Source organism: Onychomys torridus, chromosome 17 (assembly GCF_903995425.1).
Source record: "Onychomys torridus chromosome 17, mOncTor1.1, whole genome shotgun sequence".
In the NCBI taxonomy this organism is placed as follows: Eukaryota; Metazoa; Chordata; class Mammalia; order Rodentia; family Cricetidae; genus Onychomys; species Onychomys torridus.
The window spans coordinates 11,955,294-11,979,514 of record NC_050459.1 but is presented as its reverse complement, the minus strand read 5'-3'; the positions used below and the strand labels follow the sequence as shown (position 1 = coordinate 11,979,514).

Below are 24,221 nucleotides of genomic sequence, written 5' to 3'. Positions count from 1 at the left end.
ACTTAGGAATCATGGAGGACTCAGATGGGACCGACTCACTCACTTCCTGTCTTTCTCACACTGGGATCCGAAAAAGCACCATTTTACAAAAACCAAAAACTTTAAACTAAATGTGGGAATATAGCTCAGTGGTAGAGCGCTTGCCAACATGTGCCAGGCCCTGGGTTCGATCCCCACCACTGGGAAGAGAAGTTTAAACCCAAACTAAATCCACTTCTAAAAACCAGGCATAGGTGAGTACGCTAGAATGTGCACTGTCTGGAAGCAGGAGGCACAGGGGGCTTCCAGGTAAGAGAAGCCAAGAGAGAGAGGCTGACTGGATGGCTGGGGAAACCCGAGAGGCTGTTGACTGGTGGCTAGGGACCTCAGCAAGTGATACTTTTAAGAACATTTCCAGCAGGGCGGTGGTGGCGCACGCCTTTAATCCCAGCACTTGGGAGGCAGAGGCAGGCGGATCTCTGTGAGTTCGAGGCCAGCCTGGGCTACCAAGTGAGTCCCAGGAAAGGCGTAAAGCCACACAAAGAAACCCTGTCTCGAAAAACAAAACAAAACAAACAAACAAAAAAGAACATTTCCAGGTAACTGAGACATCCAGGACCAAGAACTCGTGCTCAGGCCAAGCTGCTGGTCTGGCCGCTTGTGAAGTGGAGACAGATGGTGTGTTTAGGGACACACCTTTGAGCTACCACACCTCTCTCCTACCCCCACTCTCCAAGAGAACCATCCCATCCTGAGCCAGAGCTCACAGCTGCACGCATGCCTGAGGCCTCTGCCAGCCTGGAGGTCCTAGGTGGTATCTCAACTCTAGGAACTTCCTCTGACCCAAAGGATCTCATGCCTACAGTTTCGTGACAGCATTCAGTGTCCCCGGACACACACAGGCCACACAAGCTGTGGCCCTTTAGTGAGAGTTAGGAAATCTTGAGTACTGTGACACTAGCCAAGTCTTCCTTCACTGGCAAGAAGGCTTCTATAAAGCCCGCACTGATGGCTGCCTTGTGACATATACCCCTAGCCCCTGCAGAACGACAAAGCCTGGGAGAGCCAATCCACGGTCAGTATTGTCATGCACCAGTCTGATTTAGGATGGGTGAAGTGACTAGAAATCTGGAGAGGGTCCCTGCACCTGAGGGCTATAGGGAAGGGGGACAGGGGAGCAGCTGGGGCACTAACTACCCTCTAGTAAACGGAGGCAGCCAGAGAGACAGCTATTTGCAAAGACTCCCGTAACTTTCTGATTTGATTGTGTGCATCCCTTTGCGTATTTTGCCAATGAGTCTCAGTATCCCGCAGCTAAGTGGGGGCTGTAGCGGCAACCCTTCTCCTTCCTTTGGGAGGGGCAGGCCTAGGTCAGCTGGGCGGAGCGCAAGTCTCTGCTGAGGGGAAGTGCAGGAACTTTCCACACTGCCTCCACCCCGCACCAGCCAGTGCCACAAGAGAAGGGAAAGCTGAGCCAGGCTCATGGTACATGCAAAAATGGGTTCCCGACCTTGAGAGACAAAAGACTTGGTCCTGATGAAGGAACGGCCTCTCTTCACGGCGGCTTTGGTCTTCTCCAACCCGTCTTTGGTGCCCGCCTTGGCTGCCTTCATGAGCTTCTGCATCTGTGAAACAGAAGCAAATGAGTAGGGAGCTGGGACGGTTCCGCACCATGTCACCTGCGGGTACTTTAAAAGAATACTGTCAAGTAGTCTGAGTGGAAATATGACCGGCAATGAGCTTTTCAGTTAGGGAGACGCTTCTTGGTTATAGTATGTGTTTGTGGTTCTGAGATATTTCTGATTTTTTGTTTGTTTCTTTCTGTTTTTTGTTATTGTGAAAGAAGAGTCCTTCCTTGACATGGTTCAAAAGCCTTCCTGCTACATCAAAGTTTTTTGTTGTTGTTGTTGTCATTTTTGTTGTTGTTTTTATTGCAGTTACTTCCAAACACAGGGAGCTTTGTAAGTGGCAGGCAGTCGCACGCCCCTAATCTAAGGTCGGAAGAGTTCACTGCACGCTCACTTCAGTTAAGCTTTTAGATGTTCTCTACAGGAAACCTTCCTGACAAGTCCCAGGTCTACACCCAGTTGGTAGGAGGGGCAAGGAAGAGTCAGGGGCAGAGAGTAGGCTGAGACTGGCCCAGGCCAGAAGACGACAGCCAATCTCTCTGTGGGAACCTACATCAGAAAGGCAACAACCCTTGCGGGTGGAGTTCACTGGACCTGTTTTCCTCCAGCCAGGGCTGTGACTTCACATTCAAATCTGGGCCACAGGTACCCAAGAGTGCCCTTGGCACATGCTGGCACCTCCTTTCTTACTCTTTAAACATCTGGGATTGAAGGTATTGGCAGGAGACACTGAATGTCCTTTCAGAGAAAACCCAAGAGGCCAGTGAAGAAACAAGCCAGCATCCGCACACCAACCTCTTGGCAAGTCTTCTCTACCTCTCAGCAGGCTGCCATGCCAACTAAGCCCGCAGCTCATGCCCTCTGCTACCTGCTCTTGACTGGTTCACCTTGCCAGGGGACAGGAGTCCTTACTGGCAATCTTTGGGAAAGTTTACACTGAAGTCCCCTGCTTCCCAATGATGAAACCGCTGCTTTCTAGTCAACGACCATTCAACATAGCTATAATTAACCCCTGATCTACACTTCCAACCCAGCACCCAACTTGGATTTCCATCCCTTTTATAACCATTCTTTCCTGTAATAGTAAAAATTATAACGTGACTCTTGTCCCCATCCTAATTCCTGCGTCCCTCAGTCCATATCCATCCATGACCATCACCTGTTGGTATGTCAATGGCTAGCTCTTTTAGCTCACTGCAGGTACCTTTCTAGGCCCTGCTCCTCCTGACCCCAACCATGGGCAGCTGCACCTCAGCCCCACTTGACCACATCAGAATAAGCAGAGAAATGCAGAAGGGGCCCTTCACACCCCAAAGCACACCTCCATGTTAGGCAGATAAGATTCAATTCTGGGAGGTAAGGAGACTCGCCCCAGGCTCGGCCTGAAGGCAGGGCTCTTACTATTCATGCTCCTAACTCTTGCTCACATCTCTGGACCTGTCACTCAGCAACACACATACATCCCTAACCTGGACTGAGCTGACTTCGTGCAGCATGCTACCCCAACTAGCAGAGAGCCCGTGGCTCCCAGGAAAACCCTCGAGTTGGCTATTTCATGGATCTGCCTCAGTCCTCTCACTGCCCTGCAGGAATCAACCGAACGGTGACATGACTCTCTTGGGGAGGCTGCTCTGCTTCAGAAAGCCTAGTGTATAAATGCTGAAGAGTGGAGCCACCACCACCTGCCCAGGGCTGGCTCCAAGGACCTCTAGTTTTAGTGAAACCCCATCTAACACATGAATAAACCTCACAGGACCAAGGGGATGGCAAGTCAGGGAAGGTTACTTGACAGTGTCCTTTTAAAACACATCTCAGAGGACTAAGATACGCAAAGCCAGCAGTTCTCAAACTTCTGGCCTAGGAGCCCCTTAAATGTCCCAGTCATTTCTGGGTTTTTGAGCGGTGCTAGAAATGGAGTCCAGGGCCTTGAGCTTGCTAGGCACTTCCTTTACGTCATTTGGCTCTGAAAGCCCACAGGATGTCCTACAGCTTTTACTTCGAGCAACAGTAGTAAAGTTAAAATTGGTAACAATTTTAAATGTTATATTGATATTTATTTAAAAGGTAGTAAATCTATTGCATTTACATTAAACGACATAATTATGAGAAATGACTTTATTTTCCAAGACAAAATTGATATTTATTTTCCATGCCTGGGAATCTCCCAGACACTGCTGACTCCACACTCCATCTGTAGTGATATCACACATTGCAAGCTCCTAGAAACTTCTTCCCTTCACTTGTGAGAGATCGAGTTCAGAGATGGTTAAGGATGGCCCTTGGTGACATTAAAGAAATGCCCACGTGACCCGGGAGCCCTGGGCCATGCTTTGAGAACCACTGTTCTGGCGAGCTGCACATGGCATCTACCTTGTGCACAGCATGGTCTGCTCTGGACCACATGCTCATTGCAGAGGGTAAGGAGGAGCCACACTACCTTCCGCTCCTGCCTGTGCTTTGCCTGCGGCACCTCCACGGCTCCCACCGTACTGGCCACCAGGCCTCTCATCTTTTCCTCACAGTGCGCCTTAAAGCGGTTTAGGTCATGAGAGAGCTGTGGCACAAAGAGACATGCTTTTCAGAACAGGCTCTGTGGGTCCCCAGAGGCTATCCTGCATGAAGGGTGTGGCACCTTCCGGCTGGCGGCCACGGCCAGCTCTGCTGACCTGAGGTGAACGCATGTATGAGTGAGGCGTGCAGGAAGGATATATGCTCCCTTCCACCAGTGGGCTGCAGAGGCCCCAGGGAAGAGCAGAGCCAATAAATGTACAGAAAGTCCTATGGAAGATCAGTCCGTGACATCTCGAGGAGACAAGGACTCACAGAGGCAAAATACACTTAAGACTGTTCTGTGTCAGCATCCACAGGGAGGAACCTTGTATTCAGGATTGTGCTGGAGCGCAGTTACTGTGGGGAAGAGAGTCTCCTGTCTTGCTAACATGACACCCTGACTGGGTGTTGACTGGGGTGTGCCGAACCACCCTTCTACGGACACCACCATCTCAAACACACACAGCCAGCCGCTTCTCCTCTGGGGGTAATGTCTCATGTCAACCAGGACAAGCACACTTTAAATCATGTTTAACAGAAATTGGATACCACTTCAACAACTCAGTTTTATACTCTGGTACTTTTAAAAACACAGACACCTTAGATCTAGAAAGCCTGTTCTTATCCTTGCACTTCCATGTTGGGCAGCCTTACACCCCCGAGGACCCCTGTCCACAGCCCCCATCTTCCCAGAAGGAGGTGTGGGCTCTGCGTTCCTTCCTTACTGCTCCACACTGACAGGCCATTTCCCAAGCATGTCTAGTGCTTCCACAGAAAAGGCTGCTGAGCTGGCATTTCTGGAGGCCTGACAGTAAGTATGAGTCCACCTTGAGTGCAAGGAGAACAGCCCCCCTGGCATTGCCAGACTGGATGCCATCTTCTCAAGTCCATCAAGAGGACAGGCCTGAGTGTTTGCTGCAACACAGGTTCGTAGGCACCCTGGATGCTGCCCCTCTGGGTTACTTTTTAAGGACCTCGGATTAGGTCGGGAATGTCTCACACAGCTCGATGCAGACAGCTATCACCTCTTCATTAGCTGCCCTGGCTGCAACTGTAGATCCATCCTTCACTCCCAGATCACAAAAAAAAGACCCATGATCCTGGAGAAAGTCTGACTGCAAGCCGGCACTACTGACTGTCCTTGGGGTTGGAATAAGATAGAGGAAAGGGACAGTTCTCTGGTGACAACTTGCAAAAATACAGTGACACAGAAATGTCCACAGCTTCTGGCTGCTGGAGTCACTGGGGGAAGGCAGGTAGGTAAGACCAGGTCTCAGATGAGGACCTCATGTGGGCTGTCTGTCAATCACCTCACACAGGAAGTGCTCAGACACCACTGTGACTGTTCACATGGTCAATCAACCCTTACTCCCGGCCATAGGCAAGGCCACCAACAGGCGTCACACACAGTACCCACAAACCCTTCTATACCCGACCAGAGGGGACCCCACTACAGAGTATGTGACCCTGCCAGCCGCAGAGAATCCCACTACAGAGTTCACCTCAACAAGCTATGGCCAGGGCCAGAGACATCCTCAATCTAATATTCACTCTTTTTTTTTTTTTTTTTTGGTTTTCAAGACAGGGTTTCTCTGTGTAGCTTTGCGCCTTTCCTGGATCTCACTCTGTAGACCAGGCCGGCCTCGAAATCAGAGATCCGCCTGGCTCTGCCTCCCGAGTGCTGGGATTAAAGGCGTGCGCCACCACCGCCTGGCTCTAATATTCACTATTAAAAGCTCCCATGTTCCTCCCTGGACACTTTATGACAAAAACCAAAAGTTCTCTCTAGGGAAAAATGATCCAGGTGGCTGGGGTCTCAGTGTTCACCATCGTTTCCTGGCCCTTTGTTTTCACATTTCCAGTTCACATATGCTGCTGTCCACTGGCTGGACCGTCTGGGACAAAGCAGAGCTGTGCCTGTCCTGTCCAAAGGGACCCAGCCAGCTGTGCATAAGGACTACGGCTGCCCAGTGCATCCATTTAGTGACCACTGGCATTTTCCCTCCTTTTAAACCTTGCCTTTTGAGGAAGGGTCTTTCTCTGCTGTCCTGATACCATACACCCCAGGCTGGCCTTGAACCCCCAGCAATTCTTCTCAACCTCCCATGGGCTGGGGCTACACTTGTGCCAACACACATCTTTTACCGCTTTCTTAGCGTCCAGGTGGTGAGCCTGTTTAGGAAGGCAGAAGTGACTTTACAGGGACGTGGCAGCCCAGCCAGATCCAGAGCTGAAAGACTGCTTCCGTGGTACCCTATGCTCCCCAAACTACACGTCCACGTCTGAGAAATAACCACGGGAAGTGTGTGACTCAAAACACATGTCCCGGTCCTGTGCCCGAAAGAGTGGAACACAGAGGTCCACCACACAGACTGAGCACGTACTTGCTTTTTATGGCTGCTGCGCAGGAAGGATCTGGGGACTCCATTCTTGCCCTCGGGGTCGCTCTGTTCCTCGTAGCTTTCGAATTCACTAGAACTCCACCCGTATTCCAGTGAGCTGTTTCCGCCTTCATCCCCATTCTCCACATCATCATAAATCATTTCATCTGAGTGCACAGACCACGGTGAAATTAGATCAGACCTGAGTTCATGAGCCTGCTGAGTTACCTTTTCACCTACAGTCCGGACGGAGGCTGTCCAGCACTGCTCGGGACAAAGCAGACGTCGCTAAGGGCACTCGGAACCTCCTCCATGTGGGCAGTGACTGGAACCTGAAAGTGAGTGCTCGGCATATGCTTCTGGAACGCCACTATTGTGGTGGTACTGTGTTCCCCAAAATATTGTGCGCCCTAATAAATTTATCTGGGGTCAGAGAACGGAACAGCCACTAGACAGACATAGAGGCCAGAAAATGGTGGCACACACATGCCTTTAATCCTAGCATTCCAGAGGCAGAAATCCCTCTGGATCTCTGTGAGTTCAAGGCCACATTAGAAACAGCCAGGCATGGTGACACACGCCTTTAATCCCAGGGAATGATGGCAGAAAGCAAAAAGATATATAAGGCGTGAAGACCAGAAACTAGAAGCATTTGCCTGCTTAAGCTTTTAAGCTTTGGAGCAGCACAGTTCAGCTGAGATTCATCTGGATGAGAACTGAGAGGTTTCTAGTCTGAGGAAACAGGATCAGCTGAGGAACTGGAGAGGTGAGATAGCTGTGACTTGTTCTGCTTCTCTGACCTTCCAGCGTTCACCCCAATACCCGGCTCAGATTTGTTTTTATTAATAAGACTCTTTAAGATTCATGCTACATCCTATAGCATAGGGACCCAGCGTGACTGCAGCAAATAACACAGCAATATACTAAGTAATGTGCTGGCCATCATGAACTTTCCACCAAGGGAGAGCTTCCTTTGCTTACAGAGCATGCGAAGATTAGACAGACAGGCGATAGGCAGAGAGAAAGGCAAGCAGAGATGCGGTGCTGACATCGATGGCTGGAGGCTCGAAGGATGATAAACAACTCTCTAAACAGTGAATAGGGTGTCAGTTCAGACACGAGTGTGGCCCACTTCTCCCTGGAACTCTGCTCAGAGGAGGGCATTACACACACACACACACACACACACACACACACACACACACACACACACACACGATGCTCAGCAGCCTGGCTATCACACCGGGGCAGGGTCTCGGCATTTGAACGCAGCAGCTGGTTTAGGACATTCATGGATGTGATTATGTTTTCCGATTTGGGGACAGGTGATTCTTACGAGAGAACTGTCATCTCACTAACTTAACTATTGCAATTTATTGACCTCCGGTTATGATTTTCACAGACAGGTGCTGAGTTACCTTCCCCATCCTCCCCTGCTCCGCTTCTCTCTCGATAGCGTCCCCAGAGTCTGTGTCGGCCACTTGTCGGACAAGAGCTTTGGCTTTCCCGACACGGCTTAGCATCCTGGTTTCTGTCTCACACTTCTCCACAGTCACCCTCTGCCACTGTCCTCCACGGGACCGGGCAGGATCTCACTGCCTTTCAACACATTTTCAACACAGGCCATTATCTCACTGGCTTCACTGCTGTAAGTCTGTCCTGAGAGTGTTTACGATTACTAGAGTCAGAACACGCTGTGATTTCCAGTCTCGCTCCATCTTTGACGGTTTGGAAGGTGACAGTACAGCTATTTGTGTAGAGTGGTTCTCTACTTCTAAATATTTACTCATTCATTCATTCACTGTAGAGCAGGGGACTGAACCTGGGGCCTTGAACGTACTAGAATGGCGCTCTGCCACTGCACTATAGATTCCCACACCTTTACCTTCATTATAATTCGGTGGCACTAGCTGCCCAGCATGCCTTGAACTTGTTCTGTAGGTCGGGCAGGCCTGGAACTCACTCCACAGTTCAGGCTGGCCTTGAACTTACAGCCCTCTTCCTCGGCCTCCAGAGTAGCTAGGATGACAGCTGAATGTCACCAGGCTCAATAATTTGCATTATTTTTATCCTTTTAAAAATTCTGCTGATTTTTAAAATCAATTTTATTGGACTGTGTGGCAGTTTAGTGTCAGCTTGACACAGGCTGGAGTCATTGGGAAGAGGGAGCCTCCACTGAGAAAATGTCCCCACCAGATTGGCTTGTGGGCCATCTTCATGACTGATGTGGGAGGGCCCAGCTCTCTGTGGGCAGTGCCACGCCTAGGCTTGTGGCTGAGGGTTCTATAAGAAAGCAGGCCTGGCAAGCCATGGAGAGCAAGTCAGTAAGCAGTGCCTCCCCCCCCCCCCCCCCCGCCCCCGACCCCTGCTCCAGGGTCCTGCCCTGTCTGTCCTCCCTGATGGAAGATGACCTGAGAGCTGTCAACTGAAACAAATCCTTTCCTCCCCAGGTTGCAAAAGAAACCTTAACTAAGATAGACTGTTTAATCAAAAGATGTCTGCATAATACACTTTTGGTATTTGTTAGTATTTGTGCAGAAGCATAGTGCATGATTTTGAAGTATTACATGGAGTCGACAAAACACTTGGAAACTCTATCTTCAACGCTGTCTTTAAGTTGGTCATGCTACTAGCATTCTACAGCCACGGATTCTGCAGCCAGCACCCATCGACAGTGGGGAGGCCTTTGTTAAAATATCATACTCCAGTTACACAAGGAACCTCAGATGTAACTTTCTGTATGGTATGCATATGCAGCCTGTCCTGTGAGGCCACTCTGTCCCTGTAAAAGTGCCACAAAGCAGGAAACCTAATGTGTACTGGTTACGCTGGCTAATAATGGTTGCTAGTTAGACTGGCCACATTTTGGTCACCATCATACTTCCTTCCCACATGTTTGCTTCTACACTGTCTGTATCCTTACAGGCAGTTGGGTCCAATTTATATTAACTGTAAGTGTCAATATTTGGACTCACTCTGCAATCTTTCCTCCTGTCATTTTCTTCTTAATTTATAAGTCCTTGCTTTTGACCACATTGGTTTGGCTCACTGGTTTAGAAGCTAAACGACATATTTCTACGCTCTCAGGTGCTGCCCATCAAATACACACTGAACCTTCCATAGCCAAGCAAAACCACAAACCACAAAAAAACAACAAGAAAACCAGCCACTACCCTGCCAGTGTAGAGGGGCCCCGCAGCTCTGAGGGTCGGCCCACCTGCCAGCCCCTCAGCACTGTCGGCCGCCTCCGCTGTGCCCTGCGGTTCACCACAGGTCTGCAGGCGCCCGTGCTCACGGCTCTCCTGCTCACGGCTCTCCTGCTGCCTAGTGCTTCCTTCTGCTTCTGCATCCTTGCCCTGGAGTCTGTGAGGGCAAACCCAAGCTTCTGGCTGGCATGGCACGTTGAAATGATTGTGCCTGTCTGGATGTGGAAGCCGCAAGGGGCGCCTCCCTCTTCCAACTACCCAGTGGCCTGCCGTCCTTCCCCACAGCTCTCAGTGGCTCATCTGCTTCCTTTGCTGCTTTAAGATTTTGACAGCCATCTGGTGCTCGGCCGTCTCATTTCCGTCTGCCGGGTTCTAGATCAGGGTCAATGAACCCTGCTTTAAAAGTTCCCAACATTTGCACCCATTTTTCATATCTTTTCGCTCTCGTGCATCAAGTGCTGTGAGCAAGCACACCACTCCCCAAACACCATACAAGATAAGCACCCAAACCACCAAGACAGAAAACATGCATGCCGGACCTGGGGGTTGCACAGGCACCAGCTACGTTTGCACCCAAAACAAAGACTGCTAAACTAGACCTAAAACACCGGTCCAGACAAGATCAAACCTGGTTCGGAGTCTGAGTTCTCCCTTGGAACGTCATCATAAATTGCTTCCTCTGGATCTGCAATAGAAGGGAAGGTCTGTTAAAAACTGGCCAGGACCAGTGAGTGTGGCATTATAAATATCCCAGTGGTTAGCGTAGAGGGGTGGCAGACTGCATCCCAGCCAGAAGAACCACTCTGAATGAGAGCTTCATCTCAAAACAGAAAAGATGTCAAACAGGACCAACGGGGGGAGGGGAGGGGCAGTTCACAGTTTCCAGGCCTACCCATTCATTCTATCATTGTGTTCACAATGTATCTCTCCATGGCTCTTTTGAGCAGGGGTAAGCTTGTGGGGTTCGGAATACAAAGGTGGTACACACTCTTAGGAATAAAAGGAGTATCCACTGGAGCCACATCAATTGGAAAATCCACTGACCTACACTGATACACCCTGGAGGTGAGAAGTCGCCTGTGCCACTAATATGTCAAATGCACAGGGCATTTCCACCCAGGATTATGGGGACACGAGTGATCTGTGGGTAAGTGTTCTTAACAAATGTGTGTGATGGGGGTGGGGGAGTTGTAAAAATGTAATACACTATATAAGATGGCCACATTGGATCACCAATGACATTGAAACTGACTTGAGTATGTAAAGTGCTTACATGCCTTATATGGATAAGATGCTTCATCTAAAGTTTTTTGAAGTTACTTTTCCAAGGTATTTGTGTTATCGTTTCTATGGAAGCACACCGAACCACGGTGTATTACCGTACTGGAAAACCATGGGAGACGGAGTATAAATGAACTGTCCCCCACACGGAGCATGGCGGCTACTCATCACCATGGAGAGCAAGCCCAGAAACTGCAATTCTGAAGCTGTGGTGGCCGCTGGCACACCACTCACATCTAAGCAACTGTGGCCACAGTAAGGAGTTCTCCTCCCGGGGCAGGGCTGGGCCACGGCAGCCCTAGAGTTGTTTTGAAGCAGTTGATTGTTTGGGTTGGGGCGGGGGCGGGGAGGGGGGGTACAGACACCTTGTACACAACAAGAGATTTATGGGTTCTTGTGATGGTTCTGAGTCAGCAGCCCCAAAAGAGCCACCACAATCACCCTAGAACCTGTGTCAAAGTCACAGTTCAAACCAAACCAAAACTTTCGGGAAGACACTCGAACACTTGAGGCATCAAAGGCATAATCCTTACTTCCTTAAAAAAAATAAAATAAAAAAATGATTGGCTAAAAACATCTCAGCTTCTTAAAAACAACTGGGGAATCTGAGACCTGTAGGCCACCCCTGAGCATCCCCACCGACAAACACAGTGCTCAGTGCAGAGCTGTGACTGCCCCAACGCAGAGCACAAGGCCGCTTCAGAATCCCAGGGAAGCATCTCTACATAAGCTTTTATTAGTATCTGAGTAAACGAGAACATTTTAAAACTTCCAATCTGATCTCAGCCAGGAAAGGAAACCCACCACCATCTAATGTCAAAAGACCACAGGCGCTCAGGAGCGGGGATCCAGGCCCCTGGGTCAGTGGTACTTACTTTCCATCCATGCTGTGTTGGCAGGGTCAGCCGTCCACCGGGCCAGGGCACTGCCTTCCTGGCTGCCTTGATCGCCACTGGAAGTAAAGACATCATGAACTGAGAGCGTAGAGAAGCATACCAGTCATGGGGAGCCAAGTGACTCATAGTATTCATGTGTGTGTGTGCGCACTATTACGTTTGCTGCAGGTCTTCCTGGACACAACTACAAGAATCCCAAGTTCAAGTTCACACACATAGCTCCATCAACAATCACACACACAATCACATACACAGCAGTGTCAGAAGTGCCATGTTTTCTGTGCAACCCTAAGGTCATACATGATTCCACCTGATTGTGCAAGGCCCCAGCCTCCTCTTTCTCCAGCACAGGCGGGCAGGAGGAAGGCACCAGGAACATAGAACTATCTATATCTATACCCTACAGGGTGACAGTCACAGGCAGACAGGGACTTGGACTTCTGTCTTCCACGATATGAAGCTACTGTGACTCTTCCTACAGAGAATGACAGGAAGGGACTCACTGTAAGGTCTCAACACATTGACAAAAGGGTGGCAGGTGACAGGCCCCAAGACAGCCACCTCTGGCTGGGGCAGTCACAAAGGCAACTACCTAGCCCTGGTTTTAGTTTTGGGAAACAATATCTCACTATGCAGGCTAGCCTAGTAGTCTAGAACTCATGATTCTTCTGTCTCCGTCTCCTCAATAGGACTGATTACTAACTTGTAATCATATAGAGAGCTATAGCTTCTGGGGGGGGGGGGGGGAGGTCTTGGTGGGTCTGTTTGCGACAAATTCTCCACTCCCTCTCGATAAAAAGTTCTTGCCATGTGACTATTTATCTCTAGAAATTCCAGTGATTTCTAGAATTTCAAGTTTGGGATACTTTAATCCTTAATGACTAAAGGGAAGACATAGTTAAGAGCAGCGACAGCCATGCAGGGGTGACACGGCCTAATGACAGAGAGAGGACACATCTCACAGGATAGAGAGGTCACCATCTCACAGCTGCACTGATACTGCAGAGAGAGGGGACACTTTGTGGCTCCTGGGAGGGCCTGGAAGTGGGTAGGACCCATGACAATAGCACCGAGGGTCAAGAGTGTCTTCCTGCAGCTCAGATGGCCTGAGAACCCAGTGGGGTGAGCACAGCCCTCAAGCTAAGGCCACAGATACAGACGATCCCGAGTTAGCAGAGGTACCTGTGCGGAAGGTCCTCGGAGCTTAGGGAATTGCTCTGCCCGTCTCCAGAAACTTCTGCTGCTTCTGCCAAGAGAAAAGATCGACAGTGTTTCACCCCTGACAAGATGTTTCCACAACAGGCTTACACCATCACAGATTAGAGAATGTTCAGCTCTTAGATAAAATGTATTCATGACAGAATGTGAGATACCAGGTCTGTGACACAGGTTAACACAAACACACATCACATAGCAGCCTGGAGGGAGGAAGCGCAATACATATCAGCCTTGGAGACAGTGTCCCCCGGGGGCTCCTGTACTGAAGTCATGGTCCCCAGGTTAAGCGGTCCAATCACTGAGAGGCGACCGAACTATAAGGGCTCTGACACCAAATGTTAACCACCAATGGGGTCATAATTTGATGGCATTACTGGAAAGTGATGAAGACTTCCGGAGGTGGAGCCTAGTCTGAGAAAGCAGGCCACAGGGTGGCAATGCCCTTGGGGGCCATCTTCTCAAGGCCCCTGCCTCTAACAGTTTGCTGGCCGCCATGACAGAAGTGGCTGTGTTCCATGTACAATCTCCCACCACTCTCGCTGCCTCGCAGCCACGCAGCCGTGACCATGGGATGACCCTCAAGAGCCATGAGCCAAAGCACACCTTCCTTCTCTTTAAACTGTTCGCTCAGGTATCTGTTGTAATAATTAAAGCTAACACAGCGCTCTTGCAGTTCTGAGTTCTCATGGAAGTTACTACTTGACTTATAACACGAGTGCCTGGCAAACCCAAAAAGACAGTGGACAGAGGAACAGGGGTGCGTGATAAACCCAAGTTCCTCCTCACACAAGTTGTCCAGGCACTCTCTGGTCTGCCTGGCAGTTTCCTCCCATTTCTGACTCACATAGACACGTTTGCCCCGGACCTGACCGGACGCTTCAGGTGCTTTCTCATGCTTACCACTGTTCTGGGCAAGAGCCTGCTTCTAAGAAGTCAGAAGAGTGGGCCCTCAAGACACAGGCAAGACACCAAGGGGGGCAAGTGAGCATGTGCAGGAAGTAGGGCACCAGAGGTCCCTGGCCAGCAGAGGGCTGTGGACAGTGATCAGAGCTCTTTGCCACCACTGGCCCCCCTCAGGTGGCCAAGCCTGAGCTCCAGCTGGGCTGCCAGCATTGGCCATGATGGGAGACTTGAGGATATGGGTCCCAGGAAAGCTTTGTGGAGCATAGCAGCCTCCTCCTGTAGGGCAGGACGTGGGTACCAGGTGTCCAGAGGCCAGGGGCGCGGAACTCAGTCCCTCACCAGGGCATTTCCTTCTCCCATCTCAAGGGTCTCTATCTCTCCAGGGAACACATGGGGGAGGGGGTACTCAAGGTGAGACATTCTCCTTACACTTGGGGAGGCTCAGAGGCAGAATCCTGATTCACAGTTACATGGGAAATTCAGTGGGGGCTCTTTCCTTTACAGTTAACAACCAAGAAAACAATCTTTAAAGAAAACTCTGTTTTTGAATACTGGAAACCATAGAAGGCTCTAAAGAGAAATGTCTCCTTCGGAAATCGACCAGAAATGCTAAGACTATGCTACATCCTGCAGGGCATCCTCCCTCTCTAGCAGGGGAGCAGCTGTCTAAAAATGATGGTCTTTGAAGTCAGAGAAAACGTGTCCATAGGCCAGGCATGTGGTACAGCTTCTTCGGGCAGCTGAGGCAGGGGGATCACAAGTTCCTGACTGCCTAGGCTACAGAGTAAATTCAAGGCCAACATGGGCAGCTTAGCAAGACCTGCTCTCAAAATAAGTAGTCAAAAAGTGCTGTGGATGTGGCCCATTGGCAGAGTACCTGCCTAGCATGTACAGGGATCCAGGTTCAAACTCTAGTACTGAGGAGGAAAAGAAAAATCTATCATTTTAAAGTGATGAATAACTGAACACCATTTAAAGCACTTTACTTAAAAATAATTCAACATGACTCAAAACAACCTATTTTCTTGTCTTGTCTTTCTTTTTGCTTTTTAAAAGCACTAAGTCCCAGTACTTAAGGACAAGGTGTGCATGTTTATCTTCTGACCTTTACCACAGAGATTACAGAGCCCCCATGCTAAGGTGCACAGATTAGGAGAAGATGGGACACGTACACACTCTAAAACGGTGATGATAAGTTAGAGAACGCAGGGCTGGGGCCAGCTCTAGTTTAAAGGCCACACAAGCTCCGGCAGGGGCCGGAGGTTCCGGAACACACGGCTGCCTCTGAGCTATCCCTGCACTGACCCCAAACAGTTACAGGAGGGGTTAGCCTGGGCTCATTCTCCAATACTGCAGACAAATAACATATGAAGGGAAAGGAGAGACGGGACGTGGATTTCGTAACCACTGCGCCCTGTTGCTGTGTGGAGGAGCTCTGGGCGACGTACCTTCCTCTTCCACAGACTCGGCTCGGATGACGACAGGACTGGTGTAGGCGGGCAGCAACAGCGGCAGGTTGGACGGGACAGCGTAGCCGCAGGGCACAGGCACAGAGTAACCGCTGGGCACACGCAGGCCCACCCCTTCCTCCTCGACGTTCGCGTCTGGAGATGGTGGCTGGTCCTCCTGGAACGGGGTAATGTCAATGACAGAATAGGGGTTCACTCTTGTTGGGACCATAAGTTTCGCAGGCTCAGCCTCGGGGGCAGGTTCAGCTCTGGTTCCATTTCCTAGAGGACAGAGGGACAGCAGTTAGTAAACACGGTGTAAAGGATGTAGTATGTGGTCCCCGTGTCTATAGTAAGGGCACAGGAACCCTGCGTCCACCACCAGTGTCAGGACCCCCAGCTTTCCCAGATCACACTGCAGGAGGCTGTGAAGCACAGGTCCTTGTGATACACCATGGAATGGAGAGCTGGCCTCACCCCTAGGCACAGATGGAAGAGCCTCTGGACAGAGGCTCCTAGGACAGTGTATCAGACAAAAAGAACCACATGGAGGGACTTGGCTGGGGACAAAGGAGGAGGAGCTGGTCCTCAACCACAGTGACCACTGCCGCATCTAAGCACTCTATCTGGCTAATGAGCCAAAGTCCCAGATCTACCTCCAGACTTGAAAAACATCAGCTCCCACAGGTGCCATCCCAGTTTATGAACAGTGATAAAATGAAGTGGTATCTATTTGAAAATAGCAGACTTCTGCCTCTAAACTACAAATGAGTTTAGCAACTAGCAACGAGAATGGAAACTGAGGGAAAATGAGACCAAAAAAAATCAGCCAGAGCATATAGTTCTTTCAGCTGATCACAGGGACTAGACTCCTCTAACCCCCAAAACTGCCCTGGTTTTATATGTGAAGCCCATCCCCACCCAAGGCTTACAGGCTGAAGGCGTGGTCCCCAGCAGGTGGCGCTATGAGGGGTGAATGGACCCTGGTAACCCATGGATGAGCTCCTCCCTCAATTCCCCAAACGGGGACCCAGCTGGAGGGAGGGGGGTCACTGGAGCTGCACCTGTGTGCCTCTGAAGGAGCTACCTTGTCTCTCTGAGTCTTGCTCTGCCTCCGGAGCGGCACCATGTGAGGAGGACAGCTTTGCTCTTCTGTACTACAGACCCACACCCTCGGGGAGTGTGAGCCCAAGTTAAGCTCACATTCTAAACTCAGGGATTTTGTTACAGAGATGGAGACCACCAGAGTCCTCCTGGAAGCACCGAGCGGTCAGAGTGCCTCCTGCAGGACCCTGGGCAGCGTGGCTGTGCGACTGACCTGCAGGGGAGGTGGTCTCGCCGGTCTCCCCACCGGCAACACCGGCTTCGGCCCCTCTGGTCCCATTGGCTGACGGGGCCTGGCGATCCGCCTCAGGGACTTCGTCTCCACTGTCAAAGTCAAACAATTCTCCCTCTTCCTCTTCATTGTTATTGGTGTCATATTTCACTTCATTTTCTGAAGCTGAGAATAGCAGAAACCACAATGCTGACATTTGCTCCCAGGACGGATGGCATCTGTACCTCCACGGACGGGACAAACCCAGCAGGAGAGAGAGGTGGAGAGCCTGAGCCCGGGCCCTGGGGAAGCGGCTGGCAGCATCACTACAGACAGCAGCAGGACTCTGGATCAGAGCTACAGTTTCCCCTGGCAGGCACTTGGGCCACAAGGTGGAAAAAAGAACAGCAGAGAGGGAAAGGAGGAGAGGGGGGAAGCATCTCTCACGTCTCAAACCCATGCTGTTACTTAGGATCTAGGAAAATCTGGTCTCCTTCCTTGTCGCACAAAGACAACGTGAGGAGAGGAGAAGGGCTTGATTTACTAACAGACCCTCTATGCACAGGACAAGTCCATGGTCTTGCTATTCGTAATGACACACCTCACATCGTCCCCTGGCAGAATGAAGGGCCACTTAACATCTACCCCACAATTAGAACGGTTCCAGACTGCTCTTTGGGCCGGAGCGGGGAAAGAAAGAAAGCGTGGCTGAAATAAACACATTTGACATCGCGTAGGGTTTCTTGGGGTGCAGTTCAGTAGCAGAGCACGTCCCAGCATGGGAACCGCTCTGGATTCCATCCAACCACTGTCTCCCTCTCTGAGGTACCCACGCACATCTCCTTGAGGAAACGCAACTGCCACAAGACTATGGGGGCACCCCCAAACCAGCTGGTGGGTTAGAAGGTATTCTGTGATCCATGAAAGTAGCGTGTACGGAAGAGAATCGCAGGCAAGCTTTGGCAGCTATTGCTCGGCCCTTGCTTGAGGCAGTGGGACACGTGGCAGGGGCTGAGCTGTCTGCCAGAGAGGACTTGCCCATGCAATGGAAGAACTGAAATGGGGAAAGGTATGTGGACAACGATGCCACCCTCTGCATTTGCCTTTGGTTTGCAGAAGTGGGAAAAGGGAGCGTAAGAGGGAGGTGTCGGCTTTTACAGCCGGCGGGATGAAGGGAAAGATAGTCCAAGTGAGATTTCTCTCTGAAGAGCCCGTCCTGGGGTTGAAGATCTTGGGAGCCCCCAGGTAGAACCAGACCGCCAAGAGGGAGAGCGTGAGACAGAAGTGCTAAGAGCCCCCTCCGATCTGACTCTCAATACAGAGGAAGAGGAGGAAAATCTTTGAGGATGGGAGCCCTAGTGACGGCACAGCCTGGGAAACCATGGAACTCAGGCAATACTCAGCATCTGAACTGCTTGAGCTGGCAACGGCTTTCAGGCTAGGAGCCTTCAAGTGCGTGGCGTGCGAAGCTGTGGGACGTGGTGGTGGATGAAACCCAGCTGAGGGCCGTGGGAGCAGAGAAACCTAGCGATACAAACCCCTCATCCCCTCCTCGAAACAAAGGCTGAGCGTCCTTGGTGGACTGGCTGAGGGCCACTAGGCACACTGGGTTACTGCTGCCCGAGGTCCCTGTGAGTATCGTGGCCTGGGAGACACCGGGAGGGTAAGTATCACTGGAGCCACCAAGACGCAAGCACGGCAGTGCAGGGGCCAAGAGGGCTGTGTTCACAGGAGAGCTAAGGAAGAGGTCGGTTCAGCAGGGGCGGTGGGACCAGTCTAAGGCTTTACTGGCCTTGCTGAACCTCACTCTGGGGCCAGAGAGGCTCCCGCAGATCTGAGGGATGCGGACTGGCATGTAAACCGGGTTCTGAAGGCACCAACGCAGTCGACATGAAATGAGGAACAAGCAAAACAGACAAGTGGGGGTCTGTCCAGGTCACCCCAGGGCAAATGTGGCCAGACTGGGTAAAGCCAGAGATCCCAGGGGACAGACTTAACAGGAAGCTGAAGGCTGTGCTAGTGAGCTTCTGGAAGGCACGAGAGCTTGCCCAGCGGTCTGCAGAGGACCTAAGGGACAAAAAACGCACACCTTGACCTGGGGGTGGAGTTTTACGCCCCACCCCACCCCCAAAGTGTGCGTCGTGCATTTCTCCCCTGTAGAGAAGTATACGGGGTGGGGGGTGGGGGTGGCGATTGCTCATCCAACCTGGGGGGGAGCGGGGGGGGGGGGGGCTTTCAGCAGCCAAGTGTGGCTGATGGAAAGGTGAGCATTACAATGCGGGCCTGCAGCCAGCCAGAACCAGGGAGCCAATGCCACCAGCAGCCACAGCTGGGCACAACTAGCCTAACCAAGACCATCAGTAGTTGGGAGATGTTCAGTGACCCGCCACCCCCCAAGGCCGCAACAGAGCCCTGGGATGAGGAGCCTGGATGGCTCTGGAAATGATTACAGAGGTCTGGAAGATGGAATGTCTCCCCTCCACATGGCTGTACCCCACACTGTTCTTTACACAAAACAACGGAGGTAGGTGATGGGGTCCCGTGTTCAGCTGGACCTCACTGAGGTTCCATTTCCGGTTTCACCGTCGCGGTCCAAGACCACGTGGCACATACTTGAAAAGACAGCGGAGGGCCTGCCACAGAGGAGGTTCCTGACTCACATCCTCACTGCCATGCTGGAAACTCAGTGGTCTGAACAGCATGAAGCTGTTCCTGGTGAAGGTCATGTCACGTCATGATCCCCACCCCTCCCTCCCATCATCCTCTCTCCTCTCCTTCTTACTCCTGATGACTGATGACCCCTCCTCTTTGTGTGTGTGTGTGTGTGTGTGTGTGTGTGTGTGTGTGTGTGTGAGAGAGAGAGAGAGAGAGAGAGAGAGAGAGAGAGATAACCAGTGAGCTTCATGAGGTTGTATACCACTGAAGAAAATCAAATCTCTCTCCTCCACTAACAATTGTCAGGGCCTATAAATCCTCGTGGAGAGGTGGCTTGGAACTTGCTTTCATACCCTGTGTTTCCTGGGTGGAGCAAAGCCCAGCAGGTGAGCTTCTAGCCTCAATCTTCACCCACACAGGAGTCCCCCTGTGGTGTGGCAGTGTGACTGACTCTGCACTAGAACCTTCTATCTACCCAGTTCACGACCTTGGTCCTTCCTGGTGTCCCCCGATCTTAGATGCGCCTTGGAAACAGCTGTACGCATGTCACTTGTGACCCCCGTGTGTCGCCGTGTGGGCCCAGAGCTCCCATGCAGCGGAGAGTGGGACAGGGGGGCCAGAGCCAAGTGTGACAAAGGTCAGCAGCCCCTTTCGGCCCCCACACGCAGGGTACTGGACACACAGCGGAATACTGGCCAGCCTCGTGTGGCTAAGCTGACTCACAGCCGCAGCTCACCCTGACCTTCAGACTGTGCCTCCTTCTCCATCTGCAGGGTGGGTGGGTAGCGGTGTCTCTGACAGACAGTCTTCAAAGGAAACCAACCAAAGGCCCCTCCTTTTGTCCCCGTCAACCGAGCAGGGAGAAGAGGATGCCCAGTTTGGCCTTGAGCCGCCTACAGGGAAAGGATGCAGGAAGAACACTGCCCCAGTCCACCCCCAGTGCTCAGGGGGTTGCCAGTTCCTGAGGGAACATGACTGGAAGGCTGAGCCTATCCCCAGATATGAATTGCACATGCCCTGAGGTACGACCCGCGCTGGATCAAACAAAAGAAACCTCCTGGAAGCCGTGATGCTGAAAACATATCACATGCTAGCTCACCAGCACCCAGGTACACCGCTGTACCACAGGGGCAAAGCCCAAAGCTTAGGTCCCATCTATACCACAATACCAACCTTCTCTTTCTTGCCCCATACCAAGCACTAGCATTTTAGTGATTCTGGAAGCTGGAGTCCTCAGAACTCCTGAAGACCATAGGTTTTAGGGACACCTCTTATTTTTTTTTTTTTTTTAATTTTTTAAAATTTCTCTAACCTTTTTTTTTTTAATGTGCATTTGGCATGAGATCCCCTGGAGCTGGAGTTACAGACAGTTGTGAGCTGCCATGTGGGTGCTGGAAACTGAACCCGGGTCCTCTGGAAGAGCTCTTAACCACTGGGCCATCTCTCCAGCCCCCCAGATACACCTCTAAGGAGGCAGATCCCCTACCTGCAGGCACAGGAGGTGAAGGCTCTCCTTGGTCCATGCTCAGCATCACCTCTTTTCTCCACGCTTGGTCAGCATCAGGGGACAGGAGCCCCTACAAGCAGAAACATTGTCCATCAAGTTGGCATAAAAAGCCTTCCCAGGAGACACCATTCGGGACTTTCTAGAAACAACCTGTAACAAGGAAAGAGGTCACCCGCCGCCGTCACTCCCAGCTGTAATGACAGCACTTACCATCTATGAGTTGCAAATACTTGCAAATCTCCCGAGAAGGGGCAATCCAGAGCAAAACAAACAAAGGGTTCTCAGTGCGCTGGACTTCACCTTGAACCACGGCCAGGAACCCGAGGCCCTGGCCAGAACCCTCTCAACCAACACCACAGCAAGTCTTTGCTAGATTTCACACCATGTTCTAAGGGGAGAAGTCAACACATAGACCAGTTTCTCCTCTTCCTTCAAATAAAACCTCAGCAGCGCTAACTCAAGTTCCCAGGAGAAAAGCTGCGGCCACATTCAACACTCTGCATGGCTGCTTACTGATCGGAACATCAATGACTGTGGAGAGCTGGAATACTCCAAGCCCAGAGCGTAATTATCTTGGGCTATCTTAGGCCCTAAACAGCCATCCCCCACCCCACTCTAGCCCGTGTGTGACCTGCCATCCTTGCGACTGTGAGGTAAATACAGAACAGACCCTGTGGTGGCCTGGATGAAAATGGCTTCCACAGACTTATAGGAAGTGGCTTTATCAAAGGGGTGGCCTTGCTGGAGGAAGTGTGGCATGGGGGCTGGACTTTGAGGTTTCAGGAGCCAGTGGCACCCTCTCTTCCTGCTGCCTGCCGATCCAGGTGTAGAACTCTCGGCTCCTCCTCCTGCACCGCGTCTGCCTGCATGTCACTGTGATTCCCACCATGATGACCATGGACTAAACCTCTGGACCTGTCAGCCGGCCCCAGCTAAATGTTTTCCTTTGTAAGAGCTGCCGTGGTCATGGTGTCTCCTCACAGCAATAGAACACTGACTGAGACAGATCCCTAACCTCCACCACGCCAAGGATTAGGAATGTCATCAGACAACATGGGAGGCCTAGAGGAGCTTCCTCTACTTTACTGGAACTCACCTACCCGAGGTAACCAAGTGCTCTTTGTTGTTACTATAAAGCTCTTCGGGAAGCTGCTACCACACAGGGGCATGGTTCTGCTCTCAGACACCATCGTGCACATTTGGCTCCAGAATAATACCTTTTATCCCCTTCGAGGTGAGAGCTGGGGTTTTGTGCTGACAATGGTGGTAGTGTTGTGTTCCCCAAAATATTGTGCACCCTAATAAAGTTATCTGGGGTCAGAGAACAGAACAGCTGCTAGATACAGAGACTAGGAAATGGCACACATGCCTTTAATCCTATCACTGGGAGGCAGAGATCCATTCCAGATCTCTGTGAGTTTAAAGCCACACTGGAAATAGCCAGACATGGTGACACACGCCTTTAATCCCAGAGAGTGGGGGCAGAAAGCAGAAAGATATATAAGGCATAAAGACCAGAAACTAGAAGCATTTGGCTGGTTAAGCTTTTAGGCTTTTGAGCAACAGTTCAACTGAGATCCATTTGGATGAGGACTAAGAGGCTTCCAGTCTGAGGAAACAGGATCAGCTGAGGAACTGGCGAGGTGAGGTGGCTGTGGCTTGTTCTGCTTCTCTGATCTTCCAGTATTCACCCCAATACCTGGTACCAGGTTTGTTCTTATGAATAAGACTCTTTAAGATTCCTCCTACAGACAATAGTTTTTTGTAAAACCTGTTCCTCATGAGGAACAACACTTGACATTTTCTTAGCTACCTCTGGAGTCAGCATAGCCAAGCTACACAGGCTGAGTTTCTGTCCTGTCTTTCTTTTCTGTGATTCGTTCTCTACATGTATTAGAACAACTGAAGTTGAGAAACAAATTCATGTGAGAAGGGTAATCTGATCCATACCAAACCACTCAATACCCATCCTAGCTTCATCCAGGGAATACTCAACACTAGCCCCTGGATTGCTGTGGGATGTTCTGTACATCAAATGTGTTGCTCTGATTGGTTAATGAATAAAACACTGATTGGCCAGTAGCCAGGCAGGAAGTATAGGCGGGACAAGCAGAGAAGAGAATTCTGGGAAGTGGAGAGCTGAGGCAGGGAGACACTGCCAGCTGCCGCCACAACAAGCGAGATGTAAGCCACGAGCCACGTGGAAAAGTATAGATTAATAGAAGTGGGTTAATTTAAGATAGAAGAACAGCTAGCTAGAAGCTTGCCATGGCCATATAGTTTATAAATAATATGTCTCTGTGTGTTTACTTGGTTGGGTCTGAGTGGCTGTGGGACTGACGGGTGAGAGAGATTTGTCCTGACTGTGGGCCAGGCAGGACCAGAAAAACTCTAGCTACACTGGATCCTGCCTGGGACCACTCAACACAAGCCCTGGATCCTGCCTGGGACCACTCAACACAAGCCCTGAATCCTGCCTGGGACCACTAAACACAAGCCCTGGATCCTGCCTGGGACAGCTCAACACCAGCCCTGGATCCTGCCTGGGACAGCTCAACACCAGCCCTGGATCCCTGTGTGAATCACTCAACACCCTCTCCAGATTTCACCAGAACAGTAGGAAGAAAAGCAAACTGCTTTGAGATCTTCTCCATATGCTTCTGTTCCAGTGACAGACAGGTGGATGCAATGCCCGGTGAGCAGCACCCCTGCCTCTTCAGCCACGGGCTCTCCACATACTTCCTGCCCAATGACAGGGAGAGGGAGAGAGAGAGAGAGAGAGAGAGAGAGAGAGAGAGAGAGAGAGAGAGAGAGAACAGGCAAAGCTTTGCACCTTACAACATCTAAGATGCCAAACCAGCCCAGTGAATTCTTTCACCCTAATTAGCAGGCTTGATGTTGGCTTTGGCACTTCCAGTAAGCCAAACCATGTTTTCATGAAGACAAGTTGGCTGCCCATGCCAAGCCCCATCATCTGCCAGTATACAGAGTTCCTGTCTGCCTGCCAACCTTGCTCAAATGTGCTCTCTGTTATATGCCTCTTGCATTGCCCCCATGCATGGCCATGTGGCTCCATCTTACCCTCATGAGCACTAGAAGTTGCTTAGATACCCACCTGAGTGGCTAGGCCTCTTCAGGGGGCACCTGCTGTCTCAGCTCTGAAACCCACATCATTCCACCACCACACAGCACTTGTGGTGTTGGCTCTCTTTGTCATACATGTGGTGAGCCACAGCCAGGCTTGACTGACTTAC

General features: G+C 51.0%; 1 protein-coding gene across 4 annotated transcripts in view; it reads right to left on the bottom strand.

Annotated features, from left to right (window-relative positions):
- Positions 1 to 24,221, bottom strand: part of Arhgef10 (Rho guanine nucleotide exchange factor 10) — a 97,784-nt gene that overhangs the window by 55,198 nt on the left and 18,365 nt on the right. For 3 of the 4 annotated variants that reach the window (XM_036209522.1, XM_036209524.1, XM_036209525.1), the window contains exons 2-10: positions 20,947 to 21,037; positions 16,809 to 16,991; positions 15,491 to 15,772; positions 13,104 to 13,167; positions 11,901 to 11,977; positions 10,373 to 10,429; positions 6,542 to 6,705; positions 4,045 to 4,161; positions 1,490 to 1,604 (exon numbers count right to left, since the gene is read on the bottom strand). In XM_036209522.1, coding sequence (XP_036065415.1) covers positions 1,490 to 1,604; positions 4,045 to 4,161; positions 6,542 to 6,705; positions 10,373 to 10,429; positions 11,901 to 11,977; positions 13,104 to 13,167; positions 15,491 to 15,772; positions 16,809 to 16,991; positions 20,947 to 21,037 — 1,150 coding nt within the window. The remainder of the gene's footprint in view (positions 1 to 1,489; positions 1,605 to 4,044; positions 4,162 to 6,541; positions 6,706 to 10,372; positions 10,430 to 11,900; positions 11,978 to 13,103; positions 13,168 to 15,490; positions 15,773 to 16,808; positions 16,992 to 20,946; positions 21,038 to 24,221) is intronic. The other variant, XM_036209523.1, reaches the window with a different exon arrangement.